Source organism: Harpegnathos saltator, unplaced genomic scaffold (genome assembly GCF_003227715.2).
Source record: "Harpegnathos saltator strain DR-91 unplaced genomic scaffold, Hsal_v8.6 scaffold694, whole genome shotgun sequence".
Lineage (NCBI taxonomy): Eukaryota > Metazoa > Arthropoda > Insecta > Hymenoptera > Formicidae > Harpegnathos > Harpegnathos saltator.
The window spans coordinates 1432996-1456465 of NW_020230531.1; the positions used below are offsets into that span (position 1 = coordinate 1432996).

General features: G+C 40.1%; 1 protein-coding gene across 1 annotated transcript; it reads left to right on the plus strand.

The window, feature by feature from the left end:
- Positions 1-340: 340 nt before the first annotated feature.
- Cad88C (cadherin 88C) lies at positions 341-22068 on the plus strand. The gene is made up of 25 exons (XM_011146279.3): positions 341-1042; positions 5556-5889; positions 6653-6804; positions 7934-8314; positions 8689-8818; positions 10498-10865; positions 11029-11167; positions 12390-12645; positions 12905-13179; positions 13284-13609; positions 14274-14585; positions 14791-15064; positions 15349-15649; positions 15888-16083; positions 16302-16459; positions 16581-16762; positions 16951-17174; positions 17274-17462; positions 17598-17891; positions 18010-18249; positions 18423-18608; positions 18855-18991; positions 19146-19537; positions 20807-21071; positions 21587-22068. The coding sequence occupies exons 2-25, from the start codon at positions 5688-5690 to the stop codon at positions 21696-21698; spliced, it is 5691 nt and encodes a 1896-aa protein (XP_011144581.1). The 5' UTR covers positions 341-1042; positions 5556-5687; the 3' UTR covers positions 21699-22068.
- Positions 22069-23470: the final 1402 nt, after the last annotated feature.

The window sequence follows — 23470 nt, forward strand, 5'->3', positions numbered from 1 at the left end:
GGACGTGCTCATCTCTGAAAAGAAAAAAAAAGAAATGGTACCATTGCTCTATTAAATTAGCGGCTTCTGCCTGCTGTCTCTTTCCCGTCAACGATCGACTTTCCGCAGGCGGTGCCCCACCATCTCTACGAATATATCTTCCCCTGGCAAGGTGGCACAGGTGACCGGAGGTTGTGACGGGGGGAGATCCCCCGGTGCACGGCTCGGGGAACACGATGGGCTGAATTTAACTTGGAACAACCGTACGTTTTGTGGTGTTCTGTGCACGGTCAGTGCTCACGCCACGAACGAATGCCAGGCAACGATCCGCGCTCTCGACGGGAACCACGCTGGCTTCGCTCGAACCTCTTCAGTTTACTATCGTAAGCTCGCTCGTACAGGTGAGCGTCGCGCTCACGGCGATCGAGTGACACGGTTCTACGAGAATTAGGGACGAGCGCGTCCGCCGATGCCTTGATTCGCGCGATTCATTCAGATGAGAGATACGCAGTTTCGACGCAGCGATGCGATTGTCGAGTGCATTTAGAGCCCGGAGATGTATCAATATGTGATACGTTACGTATCGCGCGAAAAGTGTGCTTAAAATATAACAAAAGTCGGCTGGAGGGAGTTGCACTTTTTCAACTCATGCGAAAATCTATGTTTGGTTAACGACGGATGACTGCGTAGAGTTTTCTTGAAAACTCGTACGGGCACCTCGAAGCGCGTCGATTGTCGATTGTAGTAATGTGCTTGACGAAAAATACGAATAATCGCGTCAGTTCGATCAGTCAGCGACGATTTAGCGCTAAAAGAACCGGCGATGGAAACGAACCAACTGATTTAATCCGATTGGTGAGCTCGCTGGTACTACTGGCACACTTGGACATACAAATATATCTCGCGCGCTTAGTGATTACGCTAACGATAGTGCTGACGAACGTGCTGACGGCTCGAGTTACGATAGAACAACTGTGCAAATAGAAACATTCATTTTCATGTCTGCCGCCCCGGTTGTTCCCGCCCTCACACTGTACATCGCATGAGAGTTCTGGTGATTCCGGTAAGTACAAAACACACGTGCAAAATGCGACGACCGCATTCGTAATCACGACGATGCTCTGTCGTACGCTCATCGCGTCGAGATCGAATCGAGCTGATATTTTTCCGCAGCGAAAGATATTATTTAATGATTTAATATAAGACATATTGAATCGGTTTCTAATAAGGACGATTTCACGAGAAAATTCATATCGATCGGTTGGCTCAAGTGATTAAAATATTTGGCATATGAAGTCAATATCTACTTGATTTTCATATTTCAATATCCCGACCCTTTTATCGGATTTGTTTGACCGTAAAGAGGCGGGGACTGGCAATTTTTTAGAAAGTTCCGCAGAACTTTTAAAACGTGACATTGACAGACAGCGCGTCCATCACAGTCGACACCCTGATACGAATTATGCCAGTGCGGAATCTCACGAATCTGACGTGCAATTAATGCTTATCTGACGCCACCACGCTGGAAGTTTAATTCGCGAAATCAACGTTATTGTTAGCCGGTTCTCGATAATCGACCTTGTGCTCCGCATAGCATATACGTTTCATACAGTTAATATTGCACGTCGACTTTCAATAAGCTTCAGTAGCAAGAGGAGATTCAATGGGAGGATTGAAGGAACGTTATTGAAATTACAATGTGCAAAACACGAGTGAATGGAATCTTTCCATCATTCTTAATACGTAAAGTCTTCAGTTATGACGTTCAGTTTTTATTTCATAATTTCTACCTAGATAAACATACATAAATTTTACACAAGTAAAAGTAAATTTATTTAAGATGATACTCGATCACTATTTGCTCGAATCATTTTTGAAATCAATTCAAAGTCATCGTTAATTATCTAATTAATTAATTCGAGACATTCATGGATTTTTCCCTCATGTTGTTTGACCCGTCTCCGTTATGTGTCACGACTTCCGTTTATTACGGAATCAAAATTAAGCGTTAAGGCAGCTAACTGCACGCTGGACACTCGACAATAGTTAGCACTGACCCAAATTTCTTCACGACGACATATTAATTATTCAACGAGAATTTCCATGACGCAAGGTTGTTAATCGCATTTTGATTCAGTTATGCCGACGTTATGACATCTCGTCTTTCTCATCTTTAAATAATATAATCACACACGACGACGCTATTGTGGTTCGTGATAATTAATTCTTACGAGACTCGAGACATTGCTAATTTCGTTCCCACAAGTAACGTCTCGTTATAGCGCAGTGTGAAAAGGAAATTCGTTTTACTTATACGCTTCACCGTCGCGGCAACATTTGTCTGTGGTCGTAACGTCAGGTGTAATTGCGCCGTATAACAGAGAGAACTCCGGAGTCGGCGAATTTTTGCGAGTGGGAATATAGTCGGTGCAATGTAGTAACAGTTCTCAAGTTATTTATCCTTCCCCTGAAGAAAGAAAGAGCGATTAATTGGAACTACACAATGTCAAACGAAATAACGTAGAGTTGGCTAAAGAGAGTTTTCAAAATCGACAATTCCTGTTAATTATAAGCAAACAAGGTATTGAGACAATTGAATGCAAAATTAAAATTTTTTATTTTCCGGTGAGAAAAGTTTGGCTTTAGTTTCGCACAAAGGGTGGCATATAATTCGAGAGACTTTTTTTCGCATACGCTCTTTCTACCCGTGGAAAGTTTGGATCGACCACGTCTATGTTAGAATATTGTCGAAAAAAGAAGAATACGCTTCAATATTACAAGCTGCCGGCGTGCCCACATCCACCGAAAAGATCCTTTACACATGTGCTCGTGGTGGATGGGGGAGCCCGTCACGCGAGGAAATTCTCTATGGGGTTGGCTGGGCAACAGACAGTATTATGGTGTATGTCAATATCCCGGACAGTGTTATCATTCGGAAGCATGCATGGCAGGTGTAGGAAATGACGTCACGCACCTCGGGACAGCCCCGCTGGAAATACGACCTTACTGCCCCTTTATTCGAGGCAACGTGCATAGAGAAAGCTTCCTTTATGCAGATACAAGTTTCCATTTGCGATGCGATTACCAGGTGGCGTACGAATAATTTTTGCGTTGAAAGCAAAGCAGAAATAAAAGGAAAAAAAAAGAGAGAAAGAGAGAGAGAGAGAGAAAAGTCGTGGATTGCCGAATAATAAAATTATTCTCCGTTTGTGACGCATTCTTATCGATCGATCTCTCTTCGAAGTACTTCGCGATACGAAGGTGAATGCAATTATAAGGAGTTAATTTTCGAAGAATATCTTAGTCACGCGATCTTATACGTGCCACGTATTCAAATATTGCACTTCGATATAATAAAGGATTTAAGTGAATCATCGTGGGTAACTACTAATCGCGGTCGATAAAACCAAGCGATGACAGCGTGGATTTGTTTTGTAGTTGGTAAACAATGATTGTACACAGATCTCGAAAAGAAAACAATACGGAATCTTTTGGAAACGAAAAATTGTGAAGATTAATCAGATGAGACTGAGAAGAAAAGTATCAAGTATCATTTTGCAAAAATCGCAATAACTATTAAGTTATTAATAATTGAAGATAACCATATCTAGAAACTCTTTTAATCGATAACTTAAAAATTTGCGTACTTATTTGCAAAATGGTAGAGAACTTTTTTGTTCAGAATGTTCTAATTTACAATTATATGACGTCTATCGTACCTGGCGACAGGTTCAAGATTCAGGATTCAGAGTTCAATATGTCTGTCGTTAGATTTTTTACGATATCGCTCGTCATTTTTAATCATTAAAAACTTAATGACTAATGAGATTTTTGTAAAACGGTACTCGACTCTCCTTTTCAGTTTCGCTTAATTAATCTTCACAATTTTTCGTCTCCAAAGGATTGTTCATCATATTATCACTAAAATATATACAGAGAAAACAAAAATATATACAGAGATTGTAACGCGATGGTTTTGAAGTGAACTATCTTAAAAATACACGCATAAAAATTGATGAAAATCGAACAACGCGCCGTCGATGCGAGAGAAAATTGCGCTGCCGAGTTTGGCCCTTTATCGAAGTACATCGGAATAAAATCTGACTCGTTTCCTGTGTTTGTGTGGAAGCATACAGTCTTTATTTGCTTCGAAATCAGATAGCGGACGCACATCGTGCATATTTGAATACGCGGGTATTCACACACCGAGCATCTTCGCGTCAGCCTGTTATTTAGCAGAGTCTTAAAAGTCAAGAGCGTGGCCGATACACTCTGTTGGCAAGAGGAGCACCGTTCGGCGTACTCAGTCAGTGTTCTTTAAGTGTCAAGCTATCCTAAAGGAGAATCTTTACACGAGCATGGGTCAGCGAGAATATTCCTTCCGCCTACCTGTCTTGCTGAGCGGTCAAGCGTCTCGGGAAATTACCGGATGTCCTTTTAATCCTCAATGTACCCTATTGTGCTGTTACTTAAATTAATGGATTGCTTTATAGATTGCTATTAAAAAAATAAGTAAATCTTCTCTTTGCTTTTTGGAAGAAGGAACTTTGTCTCTCAAAGAAGGAACAAAGAAAGAATAATGACTAAGAAAAAACTCGAAAACTAAAATTGCTTCTGATGGAATTTTTATTGTATATATCGAAGAATAACGAAATTCTGTGACAATACATTTCTTTCAATAAGCGCAATCAACAATCAAGTTGCTTCTCTTACCGCAAAAGTCAGCTGGCGCAATTTTCAAAAATTTCTCTTCGTTGTACTTTCTCGGAAGTGGAGTTTGAGATAAGGTCTTACAAAAATTTACTTGGAGTTAACTGGAAACTATTCCGTTATGCCTTAGTTTTCCGAAATGGAGGACATTATTAAAGACTTAATTGGAGCTACTGTATAATGTTGTAAGCCCTCCCTCGCCTAATTGGACTTCGTAATTTTCGTATCGTAGCGTAGACATTAATTCGTTCTAAGTCGTAGCGCACATCTTTTCGAGATTAATACGCGAAAGAAAATTTGATATAGACGGAAGATATTATATCATCGCTTCGTTAGCCGCGTAAGATTCCAAGAGTACCGAGCCATTAAGTGTACCTTGCGTAATGAGTGGCGGAGAGGTCTAGTTGGGAAAATCATTCTCTTTTAATCATAATGCGTTCGTACGTCACAATTTAAGCGCCGTGAGAAAATGTCGTTTCTTCCGGTAGGCTTTCACTCCGGCTTAATCTCCGTGATCGTTCGGGATTAAGTACTCTTGACATTGCATCAAGACGACGTTTTACCGAGGAGAAAGCAACCGCTCAGCGTGGATGCTGGTTTACTACTTATTAAATTAAATACACCTGACAATAAATAGATCGATATATGTTTGTGAAATTAAAATGTGTGCGTAATTTGAGAAAGATGTACGATAGAAGAACGCAGAGTATATATATGCGAGAATATTTTTCGGCGGAATACGAGCTATATAAGCAATAACACATACCGTGCTTCTATTTTACACTATTAATTCGTACCGGATAACTTTCCGATTAAATCTGGCTCCCAGCCCCATTTCTACTTCTAACTAAATTTATTTTTCACAGAAGAAAGTCGCAGCGGATACGCTATAATTGCACGATCGGTTTACGTACCGATTTCAGGACACCGAAAGCTGATCTAATCGTGGAACGTTCTACGAAAGCGATCATGTCGATTAGAAGTATCTCTCCATCAAGATGACGTCGGATAAGCAAACGGATTCGTCCTCTTGGCTTTTACGATCCTGCAAGAGAAGTCGGTTTAAAATAGAATTATTCTACCTGGTTTTCGGATGTTTGTTGACGCATTGTTCGGCTAGAAACAACCCTCCCAGATTCCTCATAGACGGACACACGGAGATCGTGCTTAGGCTAAAGGAAGGACCAGAAACTCCAATTGGTAACAATTATTTCATATTCTTTCTAAGAGACACACACAATTTTACACTTTCTTCATCCTCTAAACTAAAGTTCCCTCACAATTCGGAGATATTTTCATTGTAAACCGCTTCATATCTTCTTGCAAGTTTTTGATAGATCAGTATTTTGCTATGTTATAAAGGCACACTTGCGAAATGCACACTTCTCGTGTGTATTAACATAAATTTTTAAGCGGCGCAACGTAAAAGTACAACGGTCGTCCGACGAAGAAGATAGCCATGCGAAGATTTACCTGTTGCGTAGAAATTTTTATTCGACTTTGATACGCATGATGTAGGGGCACGAGCGCGTATTAATGTACACACGCGCCAGGTGCCGCTATGATGTGCCGGCTACGGATCACAAAATTTATTACTGGCTTAACGCTTCAACTTTCGAGCACCGTTGTACGAACCGTTGCTGGCTCGTTTCTAGCCACGCGGATAAAGTTCGCGTTTAATAATCTTCTTCTATGTGGCTTTCGCCACAAGGCGCCACACAAGCTCTTTTTCATCCAAATTGTTGTGTTTAGATAAGTGGTAGAAAGTGGTGGTTAAAGTAGTTAGAAAATTTGTCTTAATTATCTTCATTAAGATATCTTCCTAGTTAATCACTTAACGCACACACACGGTTGCACGGTAAGAAAAATACTCTCTATAATAACTGCGATACCTCTTTTATTATCAGTATTACATATTTGCACATAGTGCAGACATCTTAGTATAAAAAGAAATTGTTCTCAGGCAGCAGTATTTACAAACTCAAAGGCTTCGATGAGGACGGTGACAAGTTGGTATTTGGCGTCCGGGATCAGCCCGGTAGCGATGTGATTCGAGTCGTGAATATTAGCCCCACCGAAGCCAACATTTACCTGAACAAGTTGCTGGACAGAGAGGTAATTTAGAACATTCCTCTTTCTCGGTATTCGCTCGTAGTGGCGAAAATTGCGCAATAAACGGCTAATGAATGTTCAGCCCGCAATTAATAACGCACTCATCGGAATTATGAGTTGGGTAGTAAAAATATTTAGCTCCTGAGATAATATCCTCAGTATCCTGAGTGGAAGCCTCGTAAAGTCGAGGGTCACGAAACGAAAATTATGTCTTAATAATTGTTCGTTTCAACGACGGCTGAGAACTGTATTCGGTTAAATGAGATGTTTAGAGAGTTACTGGCCGATCGGCTCAACTAGGAAGGTAGAGACAATGCAGGAAGGAATACCGCAATAATTTTTACGTCGGTCTCAACGCTGTACTTATCTCTGTTTCGCACGAACGATTTACGTGCTATAAGTTCGCTTCCACTGAACGGAACCTCGCTCATCAGCCCGTAGAGCAGCTAGATATTTTACTGCCTAAGGAAAAACACTCCTACCAAATAATAGTAATTAAAATCGTTGCAACTTGCAGTTTATTTTTGCCCTATCGCTTATATTTATCTCGCTGACAATTCCAAGAATAATTCCACGTTAACCGTGCACCGCACGTGGATCGGCGTAAATAATTTTCGTAATTCTTCTGATGGTGAATTGTCCCTCCGTATTTCACTTTATCCCTGTTATCCTTCTTACGGTACCGCCAGTTACAGCCCGGCAATGTCGAAAGCATTAAAGAGAAATTCAAGTAACGTCGGCGGAGACGGACCGATAATTCGAAACCGATCATCTTCGCGTGGATCCACTTCGCAAGGCTGTCATTTGTCGCGCTATCATCGGATAGCACGCGCAAACTAACGCGGCTCTGAAATTAACTTTCTATCGGCGATGATATAGTACGCGCGAGCCGAGATGATCGTCGCACGCGCGATACAATTTTTAAAACCTACTTCCAGCGTGTCCACCTTGGGTTGTCCACCTCCGCGAGATCCGCTTGACTCCTACGTCTCACCTCCTTTCCTGGAGATATCGCGAAGCACGATAAGGACACGCGCGAGAGTGCTCTATATCTTCGTATTTCGAGCGTATTCTGCGCGCGGCTTCTTTCCAAGCTGATCCGATGTTGAACGTTATCTTTGCCTTGTCTCAGACCAAGGATGAATTTGCGCTCGTGTTAACGTTGACGGACGGCAGACTGGGCGAGGGAAATTTCATCACGCAGAGCTTGCTGCTTCTGGTCGAAGATATTAACGATAACGTACCGATCTTTCGTCCACACCCGCCCTCGTTGACCCTTCGTGAAAACGCCAGGCCGCGTGTTTTAACGACGCTGGAAGCCACCGACGCCGACCTGGGCGCCCATGGCCAAGTGGTCTATTACTTGCAAGAGTTGGATGGCGACAACAATCTCTTCAATATTACAACGGTGAATGGCAAGGGTGTCATACGCTTAGTCGGCTCGTTGGACTACGAGCGGAAGTATCTGTACCAACTGAGGATCCTAGCTGTGGATCACGCGATAAGCGAAAAGGTATGTTTTATACGCAAAGACAAAGCAATTTATTAAAACGACTCATATAAAAACAGTTATTATCCCGAAGTTAAATTATATCTATAATTATAGTTGAATGCAGAACTTGCGTTATCTAATAGTATATGAGTGTTTACTCGGCATCTCCGAAGCAATAAGGGTATTGTCTAACGCGAAACACGTGGATGTTTCGTAGACGAAACCCGTGCAAAATACGGTAATCGGATAGTTCAATGATTTTCTTTCGCAAAGACAAACGAAGGCAACGAAGGTGAACAATGCCAGGAGACAATTATATCTACATCTATTCGGCTACTTGCGTGAAGCAATTTCCTACGTATCTACGGTAATTTATTTATACTTTATTATTACAGGTAAACACAGGAACAACCGCGATTTTGATCAACGTACAGGATGTGGAGGACCAGCCGCCGGAATTCATAACCATGACGCCTGTGGCGAGGATCAGCGAGAATTCCAGGATTGGCACATCTGTTCTGCAAGGTCAGCATTACATCGCCTGATACAATCTCACAGCCGAGATCAGGAGATTAGATATGATATATTAAGAACACATATCAAGATAAAAAGTATTTATTCCTTTTGGTTTAAACGATGTAACTGCAACGTGTCAATATTTTAACTGCGGAGAATTCGCGTAACGGAATTTATTTACAGATGAATTAAGAAATATAAGAAATTAATAAGAACGTTAAGCGTTAATACACGTCGATATTCACGTCATGTCTGTTTGAATTTTATAATTTTTGAGATTCCTTAAAATATCCAATATATAAAATTGAAAAAATATATTGTTTGTATCAGGAAGTTGAATTAGAGTTCTGGTCCCTTAGCTGTAGATGGCTTTAGTAACAAGTTAATGATTACAAATGTTGGAATCTGACAACACTGAAAGATTTGACATTTCTCTATATCATATATGATATATGACAGTTTGCGCACACTATTGTTACTAATAGTTTCATTGTTCATGCGCAACTAAAATGGATCGCACAAAATTGCACTTTTGACATTCATTACTTTTTGGTTTGATTTAACAGAATCGGCAATTGAAGCTCATGAAATGGCTTGTTACAATTTATGGTGATCAAGCTCCAATCGTATTCCAATTGTAAATTTTGGTTTTAACGATTCAAAAGTGGCCATTTCGATTTGAGTGACAAAGAACGTACTTGACCAAAAGAATTCCAAGATTCTGAATTGTAAGCATTATTAAATGAAAACACCGTTCAAACGGAAAAACAATTGGCTGAATAATTCACGATCGATAAATCAACAATTTTTAAATGCCTACACGCCGTAGGAAAAATTCAAAAGGAAGGCAAATCGATTCCACATGAATTGAGTGGAAGTGCCATTGCAATTCGTTTGAACGTCACCATGTCTATGCTTGCTAGACAGAAAGAAAGTTTCTTGTGGAGAATTGTAACTGGAGATGAGAAGTAGATTTATTCTGATAATCCAAAGTGAAAAAATCACGGGTTAACTAAGATAACCACATCAACATCGACATCAAAACGGAACATTCACCGTCACAAAGGAATGTTCTGTATTTGGTGGGATATGGGAGGTATGGTGTACTATAAACTTTTAAAACCGAATGAAAGTTACGGGGGGAACGATAACAGCAATAATTGAATAAATTGAATGATGAATTGATGCGAAAAAAGCCAGCGATAGCTAGCAAAGTGATTCTTTTGCACGATATTACTCATCTGCATTGCTTCAATCGTTAGACAAACATTGTTAGAGCTCGAATGGGAAATCTTGCCGCACCCTGCAGCGTACTCTGCAGACCTAGCACCATCTGCTTATCATTCATTCCGATTGATGCAACACGGCAGACACATTTCAATAATTACGAGAATGTCCAAAAATGGGTGTCTGATTGGATCGCTTCGAAAGACAAATCGTTCTATCATCGCGAAATCGCTATGTTGCCAGAAAGATGAGAAAAAGTCACAGCTAACGACGGAAAATATTTTGATTGATGTAAATTTAACCATTTCTTTAAAATAAAGATAAAAAAATTGACAAAATAAGACCAGAATTAATTCAACCTCCTAATACATTGAAGAAACTGCTTTATTTCCAAAATCTGTTGAAGTAGGTGTATAAGATATCTTGGCTCTCTAACGATGTGATGATAAATTGTATTGCAGTTCGTGCCGTGGACGGCGACAAGGGGATAAACAACAAGGTTACGTATAGTATTACAGAAGGGCCGAGATATCTATTCGATATTGATGCAACGTCCGGCCTCGTGTTCACTACCGCACCGTTAGACAGAGAAGCCGACGAGAATAGCGATGGCGCTTACATTCTGGAAATTACGGTGAAAGAAGTGTCGAAGATCGTTCCAGCGCCGTCCGTGATTACCGAAGTCACAATCATCCTCACAGATGTGAACGACGAGACGCCCAAGTTTAGAAGCATGCTATACCGCGCTGAAATAAACGAGAATGCGCCGCAAAATACTCCGGTCAGTTTCATCGGTGATGCCGTGCCAGAGATTTTCGATCACGACTTGGTGAGTTCAAAAAGAAATCACGAATAATTCCAACACAGTAAGTAGATGCTCAAGGTCTAAGAGTAAAAATATTACTTTTCCATGAGAAGTAATATTCTTCTTCCTCTTTCTTCCCAGCGAGTCTCAAGAATGCCTTTTGCGAGTATGGTGAATTCTTTTTCAGGGTACCAACGGCACGTTTCAAATATTTATCGAAGGTGACGGTGGAATGTTCGATGTTACGCCATCCCGAGGGATTAACGAGGCGCCGTTTTTAATACGCGTTAAGGACTCGAGCAAATTCGATTTTGAAAAAATATCAGGTATGAAAAGGCGGCTCTGAGGCTTCTTTTTCGTTTATCTAGTTAGATGTATTATTACAAAATTAACGCGGTATAAATCTTCATATTAACGTTCCAACCTGCGGTGAAGTCGACCTTAATGTAGTCAAGGTCATCATTCTGAGTAACATTTAAAAGGTTTTAGCTGTAGCTCATTGTTTATTAAAAAGTTATCGACGAAGCAAGTCTGTTTTGAAGAACATGACGATTCATTTTAGCACATTTAGAGGCCGTATTTCGTATATACTGACAGTGCGTCGTGTAGAGACAAACGTCGACAGAGTGGGAAATTTTCGTGAAAGATAATGAATTTTTAAATTTTTCAATAATGTACAGTTAGGTTAAATTCTTTTAGGGTGCGGGCTTTGCCCCCTTTTCATTTATACACACAGGATAAGGAAAAAATACCGGAACAGCGAAATATCTTGAAAACCAAGCATTTTAGAAAAAAATGTTTTGGGCAAAAGTTGTGTGATTTCAAGAGGAACATGAAATAACTATGTCATTTTGTTTGGTACCATTTTCGAAATATTCACTGATCATTACTTGTCTTAAATGGAAAACCCAATTTTTTTATTATACCGTCTTTTTCTACCAATTAATTTTAACAACTTTTGTCTGAAACATTTTTTATTTGCCTAATATCTTTTGAGATATTTAACGAAACTTGATAACTTTTTCGATATTTAACTTACGGTGTCTCACTAACTATTTGTCGAAAGAAAAAGTGGTACTAAACTTTTTTGCTCTGTTTGATCTTAAGAATATATTGTTACAATAGCACCCTGACTTTTGTTAATTTCATGATTTTGAAATTTCCAAAAGTCAGTAAGTCCCCTTTGAAGTCATACAATTTTTGTTCGAAACATTTTTTTCTAAAACGTTCGATTTTCAAGATATTTCGCTGTTCCGGTATTTTTTCCTCATCCTGTTATATTATTTCTACATACGAAATATGGCTTTAGTGCGAAAGTCAACTATCATGCTCTTCAAACTTCTCTTGTTGACAACTTTTGTTAACAAACGATGAACGATGACTAAATCTTTTTGAATATAATATTTTTCAGAGGGACGACTTCTAGACAACATATATTAAGATCAAAGTTATTAAAAGTTGGACTATGTTAGCATGAAGGTTTATTGATATAATTTACCATTATATTAATCTTATCTTGTACAACATGCAAAAATTTGCCTTCTGCAGTGGTGAACTTCACTCTCGTCGCGAAAGAAATCACACCAATCTCTCCAAAATACAGCGCTGTACCGGTCACGGTTTTCATAAAAGATCAGAACGACAATTATCCTGAATTTACGAAAAACGTGTACGAGGTCTCGATTCCTGAAAACTGTGCCGATGGAACCACCGTAGCTTGGGTACAGGCCTTGGACGAAGACAGCGGTAACTTCGGAACCCATGGAATACGATATACAACTTTAGGCGGTAGCATTGCACACGCGTAAGATGATAAATTACAAACGCTATTACGACACTGGGCAACGCGATCCTCATTCTTTAATCAAGCAGTCAACGGTCTTTGAACCGTTCTTAAAAAAATATATATATCAACGAGAAGATTTCTTGTTGCCCGGTGTAACCGCAAAGAAAAGTTAATGACGATCGTATGAAATATAAACGGAAATATAAATTGAACAAATGAAACAGAAGAACGCAACAAAGAAGATGTTTAGTTAACAAGAGTATTTTTTTCACCGTAGGCTAACGATGCATCCTCTCACCGGTATAATAACAGTCAAACATTCCGGGTCCAATTTCGATCGAGAATTAGTAGCTCGGCATTATCTTACAGTCGAAGCCCGAGACGATCTCGGAAAGGGGAACCGCAATGCCGCGCAATTGATAGTCAATGTTGACGATGTCAACGACAACGCGCCTGTGTTTCTGCAGAACAGATACGAAGCGGTGCTCTTGGAGAACGAGGATCACTTCGAGTCTCCTCTGATCGTCGAGGCGTTTGACATCGATTTGAATGGTTAGCGATAGCATCGACAAAAAGCATACGCACGAATTTTCTGTTAAAAATGTCACACCCCTCCCCCCCCCCGCCCCTATACACGGGTCATATTTTATGCGCAGGGACGCGAAACAGCGAGGTGGTTTACGCTCTGCTATCGGGCGAATTCTCTCGAAATTTCACGATCGATTCGAAACGTGGCGTTATAACGCCCATGCACCCTCTCGATTACGAGGCTCTGCCCATCAAACAGGGACACAAAGAAACGGCTATACGTCCACTGAGACTAACAGTGCGAGCTAGAGATACGGGCATACCGAGCATGAGCTCCGACGTTCCTTTGATTATTTATTTGAAGGACGTCAACGACAACGCGCCCGCTTTCGAAAGAACATTGTACAAAAGGAACATTCCCGAGGACTCGGCGGGCGGCACGAGCGTTGTGCAGGTATAAAGAGTGGATAAAAAGTACCGAGACGGAGAAATATCTCGAAAATGAAGAAGCATTTTAGAAAGAAATGTTTCAGACAAAAGTTGTCCATTATTTCAAGGGGGACATAAAACAACCATATCATTTTGTTTACGGCGCCACTTTCGAGATTTATTCGCTGATCATGACGTTTCTTAAATAAAAATCCCAAGTTTTCATTGTATCGTCTTTTTCTATCGATTAATTTGAGCAACTTTTGTCTGAAATATTTTTTTATTTGCCTAATATTTTTTTGTGATATTCAAGGAAAACTCGGTAACTTTTTCAATATTTTACTTACGATACCACGTTATTTGTCAGAAGAGAAAATAATACTAGACTTTTTTACTCTATTTGGTCTCAAGAATATATTGTTACAATAGCGCCCTGACTATAATAATATATGACAAGTTAGACGTATGCCGTTGCAAAACTGTAAATCTGGAAACTGCGTGTGAAAGATCAAAAAATGGGACAAAAAAATTTATCGATGATTTTTCGAGACTAGAAAAGAGGAGAAGGATATTAAGTTCTTCTGATTTCATCCTATTTATAATTTATACTTTTGTATCGATGCATGTAGCGAAGAAAAGCTGATATCGTCGGATTAACAGTGATTAAAGAATAATCAATGATGAAACAGGTGAAAGCTTGGGACAAGGACTTGTCGTCGCCCAATAACAAATTGGTATATCGAATTCAAAGCGGGGCTGGAGACAAGTTTGTAATTAGTCCCGAAAAGGGCGTGATCCGAGTGGCTCCTGGCTCGAATTTAGACCCGGATTTGACGTCGCCGAAAACAACGATGTACAACTTAAACGTTATCGCGATCGACAGCGGCACAGAGATACAACGGACGGCCGAGGTTCTTGTGAACATCACGATCATCGATGTCAATAATAAACCGCCCATTTTCATGGAGCCTGGAACTGTCACCATCAGAGAGAACACTCAGGTAGGTGATCGATAGTATCGGATTGAGCCATAAATTCCAGTTTTTCTCTCTACCTGCAATTTTATTTTTGAAAGTGTGAGATATGTTACAACACACCGAAACTAATTCAACACACACACACACACGTTTCGTCATTGTTGAGAGTGATTAATCCAGTATTAGTCTTACTCGCTGAAATATCGATGAGCGAACGATTGACTGTTAGGTTGGTGCGTACGTTCATCGCGTAGTGGCGCAGGATCCGGATGTGGCTCCGATTCTGCGTTATCAGGTGGATCCCAACTCGTCGGAAGCGCGAAATGAGGAAGGCACGTTGATTAAGATACAAGAATACGATTATTTGGCAGCGCTGGAATTAAATGCGTTAGACGGTCTGTTACGCATAATCAAATTGTTGGACAGGGAAAGAGTGGAGATCATCAGACTGGGACTTGTGGTTGAGGATTTTGCCGCAGCAAGAGGCGTGCAAACTGCATCCGGTTAGTTTTGAAGATGTAATCTGCACAGAATGCCGAATCTCTCGGATAACTTTCAGACGTATTTCGTATCTTCACCTTGCAGAAAGGCGAAAATTCGCGGATTTTTGGATTTCATGCTTTAAAAAAATAGTTCGCTATTGAAATATATTTATTTTATTAAAAGTTTTTGTAAAATTTTTGGAGGTCATCATGTCGCTACGGAGATAATAAAGTATATTTACTACAAAATAATTATTTTTATTCAATGGTAAAGAGCAATAATGTCGCTGTGTAAACATTTGCAGCCACGCTGAGTATAATTATAGAGGACGAGAACGATAATAATCCAAAATTCCGGAAACCCTTCTACAGACGTTCCGTTACCGAGAACAGTAAAAATGGCGTCAATATCGTGAACATCGTTGCCGATGACGCTGATAAAAATCGTAGCATCACTTACTCCTTGCAAGGACCGAAGGAGATAGCCGAGCTTGTGGATTTGGATTCTGAAACTGGAGAAATGGTCGTTGCTACTAAAATTGACAGAGAATTATATTCGTGGCTTAATTTGTCCGTCAGAGCTACAGATTCCGGAATTCCACCTCGGTATGTTATAATTAAGCAACTACACAATTATTATTTTTATTAAAACATTATATCGCATAAAGGTCAGAGATGAATTTATTAATTAAATTTAAAAGCTCATATACTTTTGCGCGTTGAGATGTATGTTACCATATTTTATTTCGAAGATTGCAAAATATAACTCGCGTATGTGTGTGATAGCTAATTGATAATATTATATTTTTGCTAGAAATTATTCTGATTGTGTAAAATGTTGCAGATCCAGCTTGGTGGAAGTGTATATTCAAGTGTTAGACGAAAACGACAATAATCCGTATTTCGTTTCGAATGTCAGTAACGTGACCGTCATGGAAAACTCCAAAATCGGCACGGAGATCGCTGTTATACAGGCGAGAGATCCCGACAGCGGAGATTATGGCAAAATTACTTACCTTTTAGACAGAATGTCGTCACAGGTGTGAGAATTACGAGTGTGACGAGTAATGAAACTTGCTTCGATAATAAATTAACGAGAAATGTTCATTTGTTCACATTAAATTACTCATCATTGCGCTCGATATTTAAAACAAGTACAAAATGTTTCTGCCATACATGCGTGCAATATCTGTGATTTTGTAGTTTATTTAAAACGGACACAAAATTATGCATCGTAATCGAATACTACTTTGACCAGGGGACTTTTGCTATCCATCCAGAAACCGGGTCCCTGACAGTGGCTGACGTCCTGGACTGGGAGACCAAACACAGCTACGTTCTAGTTATAGAAGCTTGGGACAATTATCAGTTCGGTTATACAGCAGGAGAGTCCCGAAATGCATTCAAACGAATCCAGTATGTTCGCGACATAATCGATGATCCCCGATTTTCCCGATTTAATCATACAGCAATTAAACGTAGCAACCACAACATGATGACAATGCGGTGTTATGGAACGAAACGTATTGTTTTTCAGGGTAACCGTCATCGATGTGAATGACAATGCTCCAAAGATGGACATACCGCAAAATTGCGTCTCCATATCGGAGTTTCACGACATGCGCGACCTGATTTTCGTCATTAAAACGAAGGATGCGGACGACCCGACCACACCGAACGGCCGTGTCATAATTAGAATCCTTTCTGGCAATGAAGTAGGTGCGTGATCAAATCTCGATTATACATTAGCTGTTTACTGAAATTAGCGACGTGCAGTATTCGAGCGAATATTTTCCCTAATATTTGCGTATCTTCCGAATCAATCAACTCGTATATATATATATATCTTTTATACATCGGATATTATTGATTCGGGGATGACACTGACGAAAAATTGGTCAGAGTAGGTTTATTCATACTGGAGCAAACTGATTATTGGACGGCGAAGATCAAAGCCGCGCGATCGTTGAGAGGAAAATTCGGTAATTACACGCTACACGTGGAAGCGCGCGATTTAGGAACACCTTCCAAAAAGGATAATGGAATTTTGGAAATTTGTGTCACGGATTACAACGATAATCCGCCGATGTTCATCAGTCCCCAGCACAACACTACCATTCGAGTTCCAGAGGTTCGTATTTCACCTCGTGGGTCATTTCGCGCAACACTCTGTACTCTTTATGTCCTTGAAATGCCATGAAATAAAGTGTGCAATACAACGTTATTTTAGAATATAACGGTGGGAAGCCCGATCATTCAAGTCGAGGCGAGAGACGCTGATACGGGATTAAACGGCGACGTGCATTATCGTCTGAAGCAAGACCTGGCGGGTCACTGGAGAACCTTTCGCATCAACGAGAAAACTGGCGTGATATTTCTGAAATCGCCGCTCGATAGGGAGATGCAGAAATTATACGAGGTATATGAAAATAAAATCACAACTTCGTTCACAAGTTGCATGTAATTCGACCGATTATTCCGTGCTTTGATTAACTTTCTTTCGTTCCTGAAAAAGGAAGAGAAATAAAATTTACAAAATAGATTTCTCCCATAGATTCGAGTGGAAGCGTACGACTTGGGTACTCCGACGCCTCTGAGTTCCGATCTCGATCTGATCATCTACGTTCGAAATATCAACGACTTTGAGCCGCAATTTTTGCTGGACACTTTTCACATCAACTTCACGGAGGAACAACTTCCTGGATCGGAGATAATAGTGCTTCCGGAAACAATCGACAGAGACGAAGTCGATGACTTGGACGATCCTCCCACGCAAGCTTGTTACTTCATCGTGGGAGGGAACGATGATGGACTGTTCACTTTAGATATCTATAGACACGAGCTTGGCGTAAGTATTTGAAAACCAAATATCACAAGTTTTATGTGCGTAATTGAGGAAATTGTAAGTATTATTTCTTATCTCTCTCGGTTACTCGAAAACATTGCTGATATCATTCGTTACGTAGACGGCAAAAATATTGGATAGAGAGCGGCAAGAAGAACACATCTTGCTCATTAAAGCAACAGAAGATTGCGAGACCGTGCCACTCAACGAAACGACATTCGACGAGGCTGACGACACTCTGTTGCAAGTCGTGGTAAAAGTTGACGACATCAACGACAATGCGCCATGCTTCATCAACAAGATCTTTACGGGCGGAGTCACCACCGAGGCCGACTTTGGCACGCAATTTATGCACGTTAAGGTAATCGTATATCGCTTGCTGCAAACTATCAAGCGAGATTCAATCTTTATTGACTTTTTTAACATGTAAATTTGTCAGCACGTCATTTTAATAGCCATTAATATTTAATCTCAGGACGCGCGTGTCTAGGACTCTCGTTGCATGTACGTTTAACGCGTGGATTTGTATTGCAGGCGATCGATTTGGACGCCGGCGATAACGCAGTGCTCAGTTATTATCAAGTAGGTAAAATGCACATGACATTAACTGAAGGTTTCGAAAATATGCAGCTGCAGCCTTTTCTCGTAAATAAGGATACCGGGGCAGTGAGTCTGAATTTCGACCCGCAGCGAGGGATGAAGGGTTACTTTGATTTTATGGTACAATTTTATCGGAATGAACTTTTTCAGATCCTGATTAAATTTTCAAAATCGATTTTCTCGAAAGCAATATCTAGCATTCTGTACTTCTTATTACCTTTTACACAAAGAGACCGTATTGTCCATTGCATTACTTATGATATCATTTAGAATTTACAGTTTATTCTGTATAATAAATGTAATTACAAAGTAATTTATCATCTACGTATGAACAATATTCGAGAAATAATTAATACAAATAAATAGGTGCTTGTTAACGACACATACGGACTGCAAGATACCGCGAGGGTTTTCATTTATTTATTACGAGAGGACCAACGAGTTCGTTTTGTTCTTCGCCAACATCCTCCAGAAGTCAGAAGTCGGATAGAAACGTTCCGAGAGTAAGCAGAATATCTACGGCATTCTATATTATCGACGATCAGTTACGAACAGCGGATAAGATAAAAATACCGGCATATTGTCCGTGTAATATCCCCAAATAACGATTAGTATTGAACTTGTCTTTTTTACTCGAAGTATTTTATGTATATACAGAGTCCTGGGTAACGTAACCAGCGCTATTATCAACGTCGACGAATACAAGGTGCACGAGAATCAAGATGGTTCTGTGGACCGTACGAAAACGGATTTATATTTGCATCTGGTGAATCGCCGGGACAATTCGATTCTGGAAGTATCCGAGGTTCTCGAACTGGTCGACCGGAACATCGAGAAACTCGACAATCTGTTCAAGGAGTTCAACGTCCTCGACACGCAGCCGGCAAAAACTCAACCGATCGTGCAATACGAACAAGCTGGAACCACTTTCTGGCTCCTCACGTTGACTCTGTTTCTAGGAGCACTACTGATACTGTGTGTCACCCTATATCTATCCCAAAGAGCATCTTTCCGAAGACAACTGAAAGCGGCGAACGCGTCACCATTTGGTAAAAGCAAACAACATGGACGGTTTATATAGAAAGCTTCTCGATGTTTGCTCTCAATCGCCACTATCCGTTACTTGACGACAAGCAAGATAGGAAGTTAATTTAGCGAAGTACACTCCTAGGAAATCCTTCGGACGTCCCTCGAGAAACGTTCCTTTGAAAATGTCCCTCTTGCAATAGTATAATATTAAAATCGCTTAAAAAGTTTTAATATTACAATATACATGTGCTCCTAAAATCTTTTAAATTACAGAGTGGACTATTTTAATCTATCCAGCCGAACATTTTGCAAACCGAGACCGGCAGACGAAAATGTTTCAGACAAAAATTGCATGGTTTTAATGGGAATATAAGACGGTGGCAATGGTTTGACCTCGAATAGTCGTTCTAAAGATGACGTGAAGGTCATCTTCAATTTTTTAAAATGGAATCTCCTATTTTTTATTGCTTATTCTTGTATCTCTTCTTACGTCGAAACGTCTTTCCAAGAGACTATAATAAAGTATTTTTTCATTAAGAATTTTCTGAGATATTTCACATTTTCTCATGACATTTTTAACGTGAGTCCCCTTGCCTCTCACAATTCGGGGTGCTTCATCGATAGGAGTCCCATTTCCTGTTAGAAATTTACAAACACTTCTATCGAAGGAACCATTCGAAATTATTTCCATTGGCTCGACATACATAACTGCAACCTATTTTCGAAATGATTCACCGTTTTGAGCAAGACAGTTCGCGATATATACTTGCAAACTATTCGTATTCTTTCTATCATATCTTCTCTAGTTGTAGGCGCATGCTCATAGCCCCCATTTTTTATATATCCCTATAAACGGAACTTGGGTGAAATCAGATCAAGAGATCATAGAGACCATGCGACGGCTCCATGTCGTCCAATCTACGTTAATGAAATACTCCGAATCGTGAGAGTTAATGGAAAAATATTTTATTATAATGTTTTGAAAAACTTTCGATGTAAGCTAAAGAAATATGCAAAAAAAATAGGGGATCCATTTAAGAAATTGAAAAATAGCAGGTCCATTAAGAAATTAAAGGTAACCTTTACGTCACCTTCAAGCAACTATTCAAGGTCGAATAATTGCCACCGTCTTATATCCTCCTTAAAACCATACAACTTTTGTTTTTGAAATATTTTTGTTTGCCAGTCTCAGCTCTCAAAATATTCGGCTGGATGGATTAAAACGCACCATCTCTGCGTATATATATCTTCTCAAAATTCTTAATATTACAATATATGTGTTGTTAAAGGTGCGTCGGACTCGGAATTTATCCGAAGTCCTGGCCGTGTCCCGAACACGAACAAACACAGCGTGGAAGGCTCGAATCCCATATGGATGCACGCTTACGAGAACGAGTGGTTCAAGAACGACGAGTCGTTCAGCCATACGTCCGAGAGAGATTCCCTCGATGAGAACGCGCTCAATAACGAGGAAATGATGAACGAAGCCAATACAAACCAAAGAGCCGAAGATAAACCGTATTATATAGAGCCGAGAATTTCTACAATTTCCAGGTATCAGAGCTACTTATCCGGCTTCGCTGTCGGTTTCTTCCCAAACTCGCCGATTAAAACCCATATAACTCTGGCAAATCGGAAATACAATCACCGTGTATGATCATGACGATCTTATTGCCATTTAATTGTCATTTATGTGAGATGTATATTTCTATATTTGCAACAAAAGAAAATAAGGCTACTATGCTGGTTTTACTTCCGAACAAATGACGTCATCAGCTTCGACACTTTTTCACAGCTAACAGCTGACGGTGGAGGAAGGTCAGCTATTAAGTGATTATCGTCAACGATTCAGCTATTAGCTGCCAAAGAACTGTCAAACTGTTTATCATTTCCTCGTTATTTTAAAACCAACATAGTATCCCTATTAAGAAGATAAAATTCATCGAAGTTATGGGCAGGTTTTGGTCGTACTTCAACTCCAATTTGATGTTCGCAATAACGGATAGTATCATTACTTCCAACGATTATGACATTTGATGCGTAATTTTCATTTTTTTATATTGTTGCAGCGTCGAGAGCATAGATATTCAAAATGATTACAGCAGAGCTTCGCCGATTTACGCAGGACACAGCGCAATCGTCAATCCCCTAGGAAAAAAGATCGAAACAACAGAATTGTAGCGAATCGCTGGATATCTAAATGATAAACGATTAGCTAATTATAATAATAATAACATTACCAAACTATTTAGATAAAGAGCGCAGTGCGGAATTACATTGTAAATAATTACGTTGCATGATTCATTGAAACGGACACATTTTACGGGCTATTACAAAGTTACAGATGCAGTGTTCTCGCGAAGTATTTATTGTGCGTGTGTGTAGGAATGAAATTAATATAAGTGAGAAGTAATGTATATTTAATTTATATTGTAAGATATGTAAGAGATATTTCATTGTCATAACGAGAGAGAAAGTATTCCACGAGGACTTTATTTATATATTAATATTAATCAACATTGATTAAGTATCTGCACCACGACTCGTTATACAACAAACTTTTGTATACACTTCTTTGTATTTTTTATAGACAAGTAAATACTTTTTTTTAATAAATCGTGTCCTCGATTCAGCTTGATTTCTTACGCACGAGAAAGGACGTGAAATCTCGTTGGAGTGAGCGATTTGAAATTTCCGAAGTTTTTCAGGGATTAATGTGCCACTATCAGACATAGAGTAATAATAATAAATTACCGCATGTGTGATAAGGAGAAGAAAGTGTCGTGAGGAAAAATTTATGTCGAAACGTAACGACAACGTAATCACAATGGCACGATGCGGTCGCACGTACAGTCTCATACTGTTCGCACTGAATTTGCACGGCATTGTGTCACAACGATGTGCGTATATGCGACGGAAACCGAACGACTCCCGAAAACGATCGAGCTCGTGTTGTACACACGGTAACGGGTCACGGGTTGAAAAGTCAGGTAGCCGAGGAGACGGTTACCTATTCTCTTATCGTCTTCCTGAACGTCAAGTTCGCGTGCAACCTCATGCTAATCCGAGGCTGCTATATAAGCTATCGGTCAGCGGTTGACCTCACCGGGCGTCTTTAAACTCTCGGGGACTCTCTCTCTCTCTCTCTCTCTCTCTCTCTCTCTCTCTCTCTCCTTTCCTCTCTCCCTTCTCACTCGTAATGGCGTCTCTCGCCTTTTCTGTACGAATTCGCCATTACGGCGACGTAACGTTCCGTTAGTGATAGTTATCGTTTCCTGAGCATGTAATCTTCAACTTGAAAAATGTTCCGTGAGTGCAGCGCGTGTGAGGAACTCCAGACCTATTGCCCTCAAAACATTTTTTGTTTCATCATTTTAAGAAACGATAATAAAACGTTAAGAACGTTGTGGGTTGAACAATACGCAAATTGACGCTTAAACTAATGAAACGATACGCGACGAAGATCGCGACTAGTGATCAGAAATTAGGCACTGCTGATGTTTATCGCTACTCCTTGAACAATAAACACGCGAGCCCGCGCTAAGGAAGCTTTTGTATCGGGAGGGTTGCGGCCGGCTGTTGTTACTCAACTTGCCGAGACACTGAGTCATCGGAAAGCTGTATTACTCTTCGGTGTTCCATCCGGAGGCAAATTTCAGACGCGTACGAAAAAAGCTACCTTTTACCTATATTTAATTGAACGCTGCCTCGAGAAGCTGCAGAATTATTTTGCAGAACGGTTTTCTCTAGAATCTCTGGACGTATCACGCCATTTTAACGTTTTCCCGCTTTAAAACTCGCATTATTTTGCTTGAAATTGACAGGACGAGGGCACGATAATCATTTATCGATAAACGATACTTTGCTTAATGAACTTGGAAATTGTGTTAGTTGGGGGTTTATCTCTCATACATGCACAGCCAAGTACACCTACGAAGTTAACGGAGGGGATG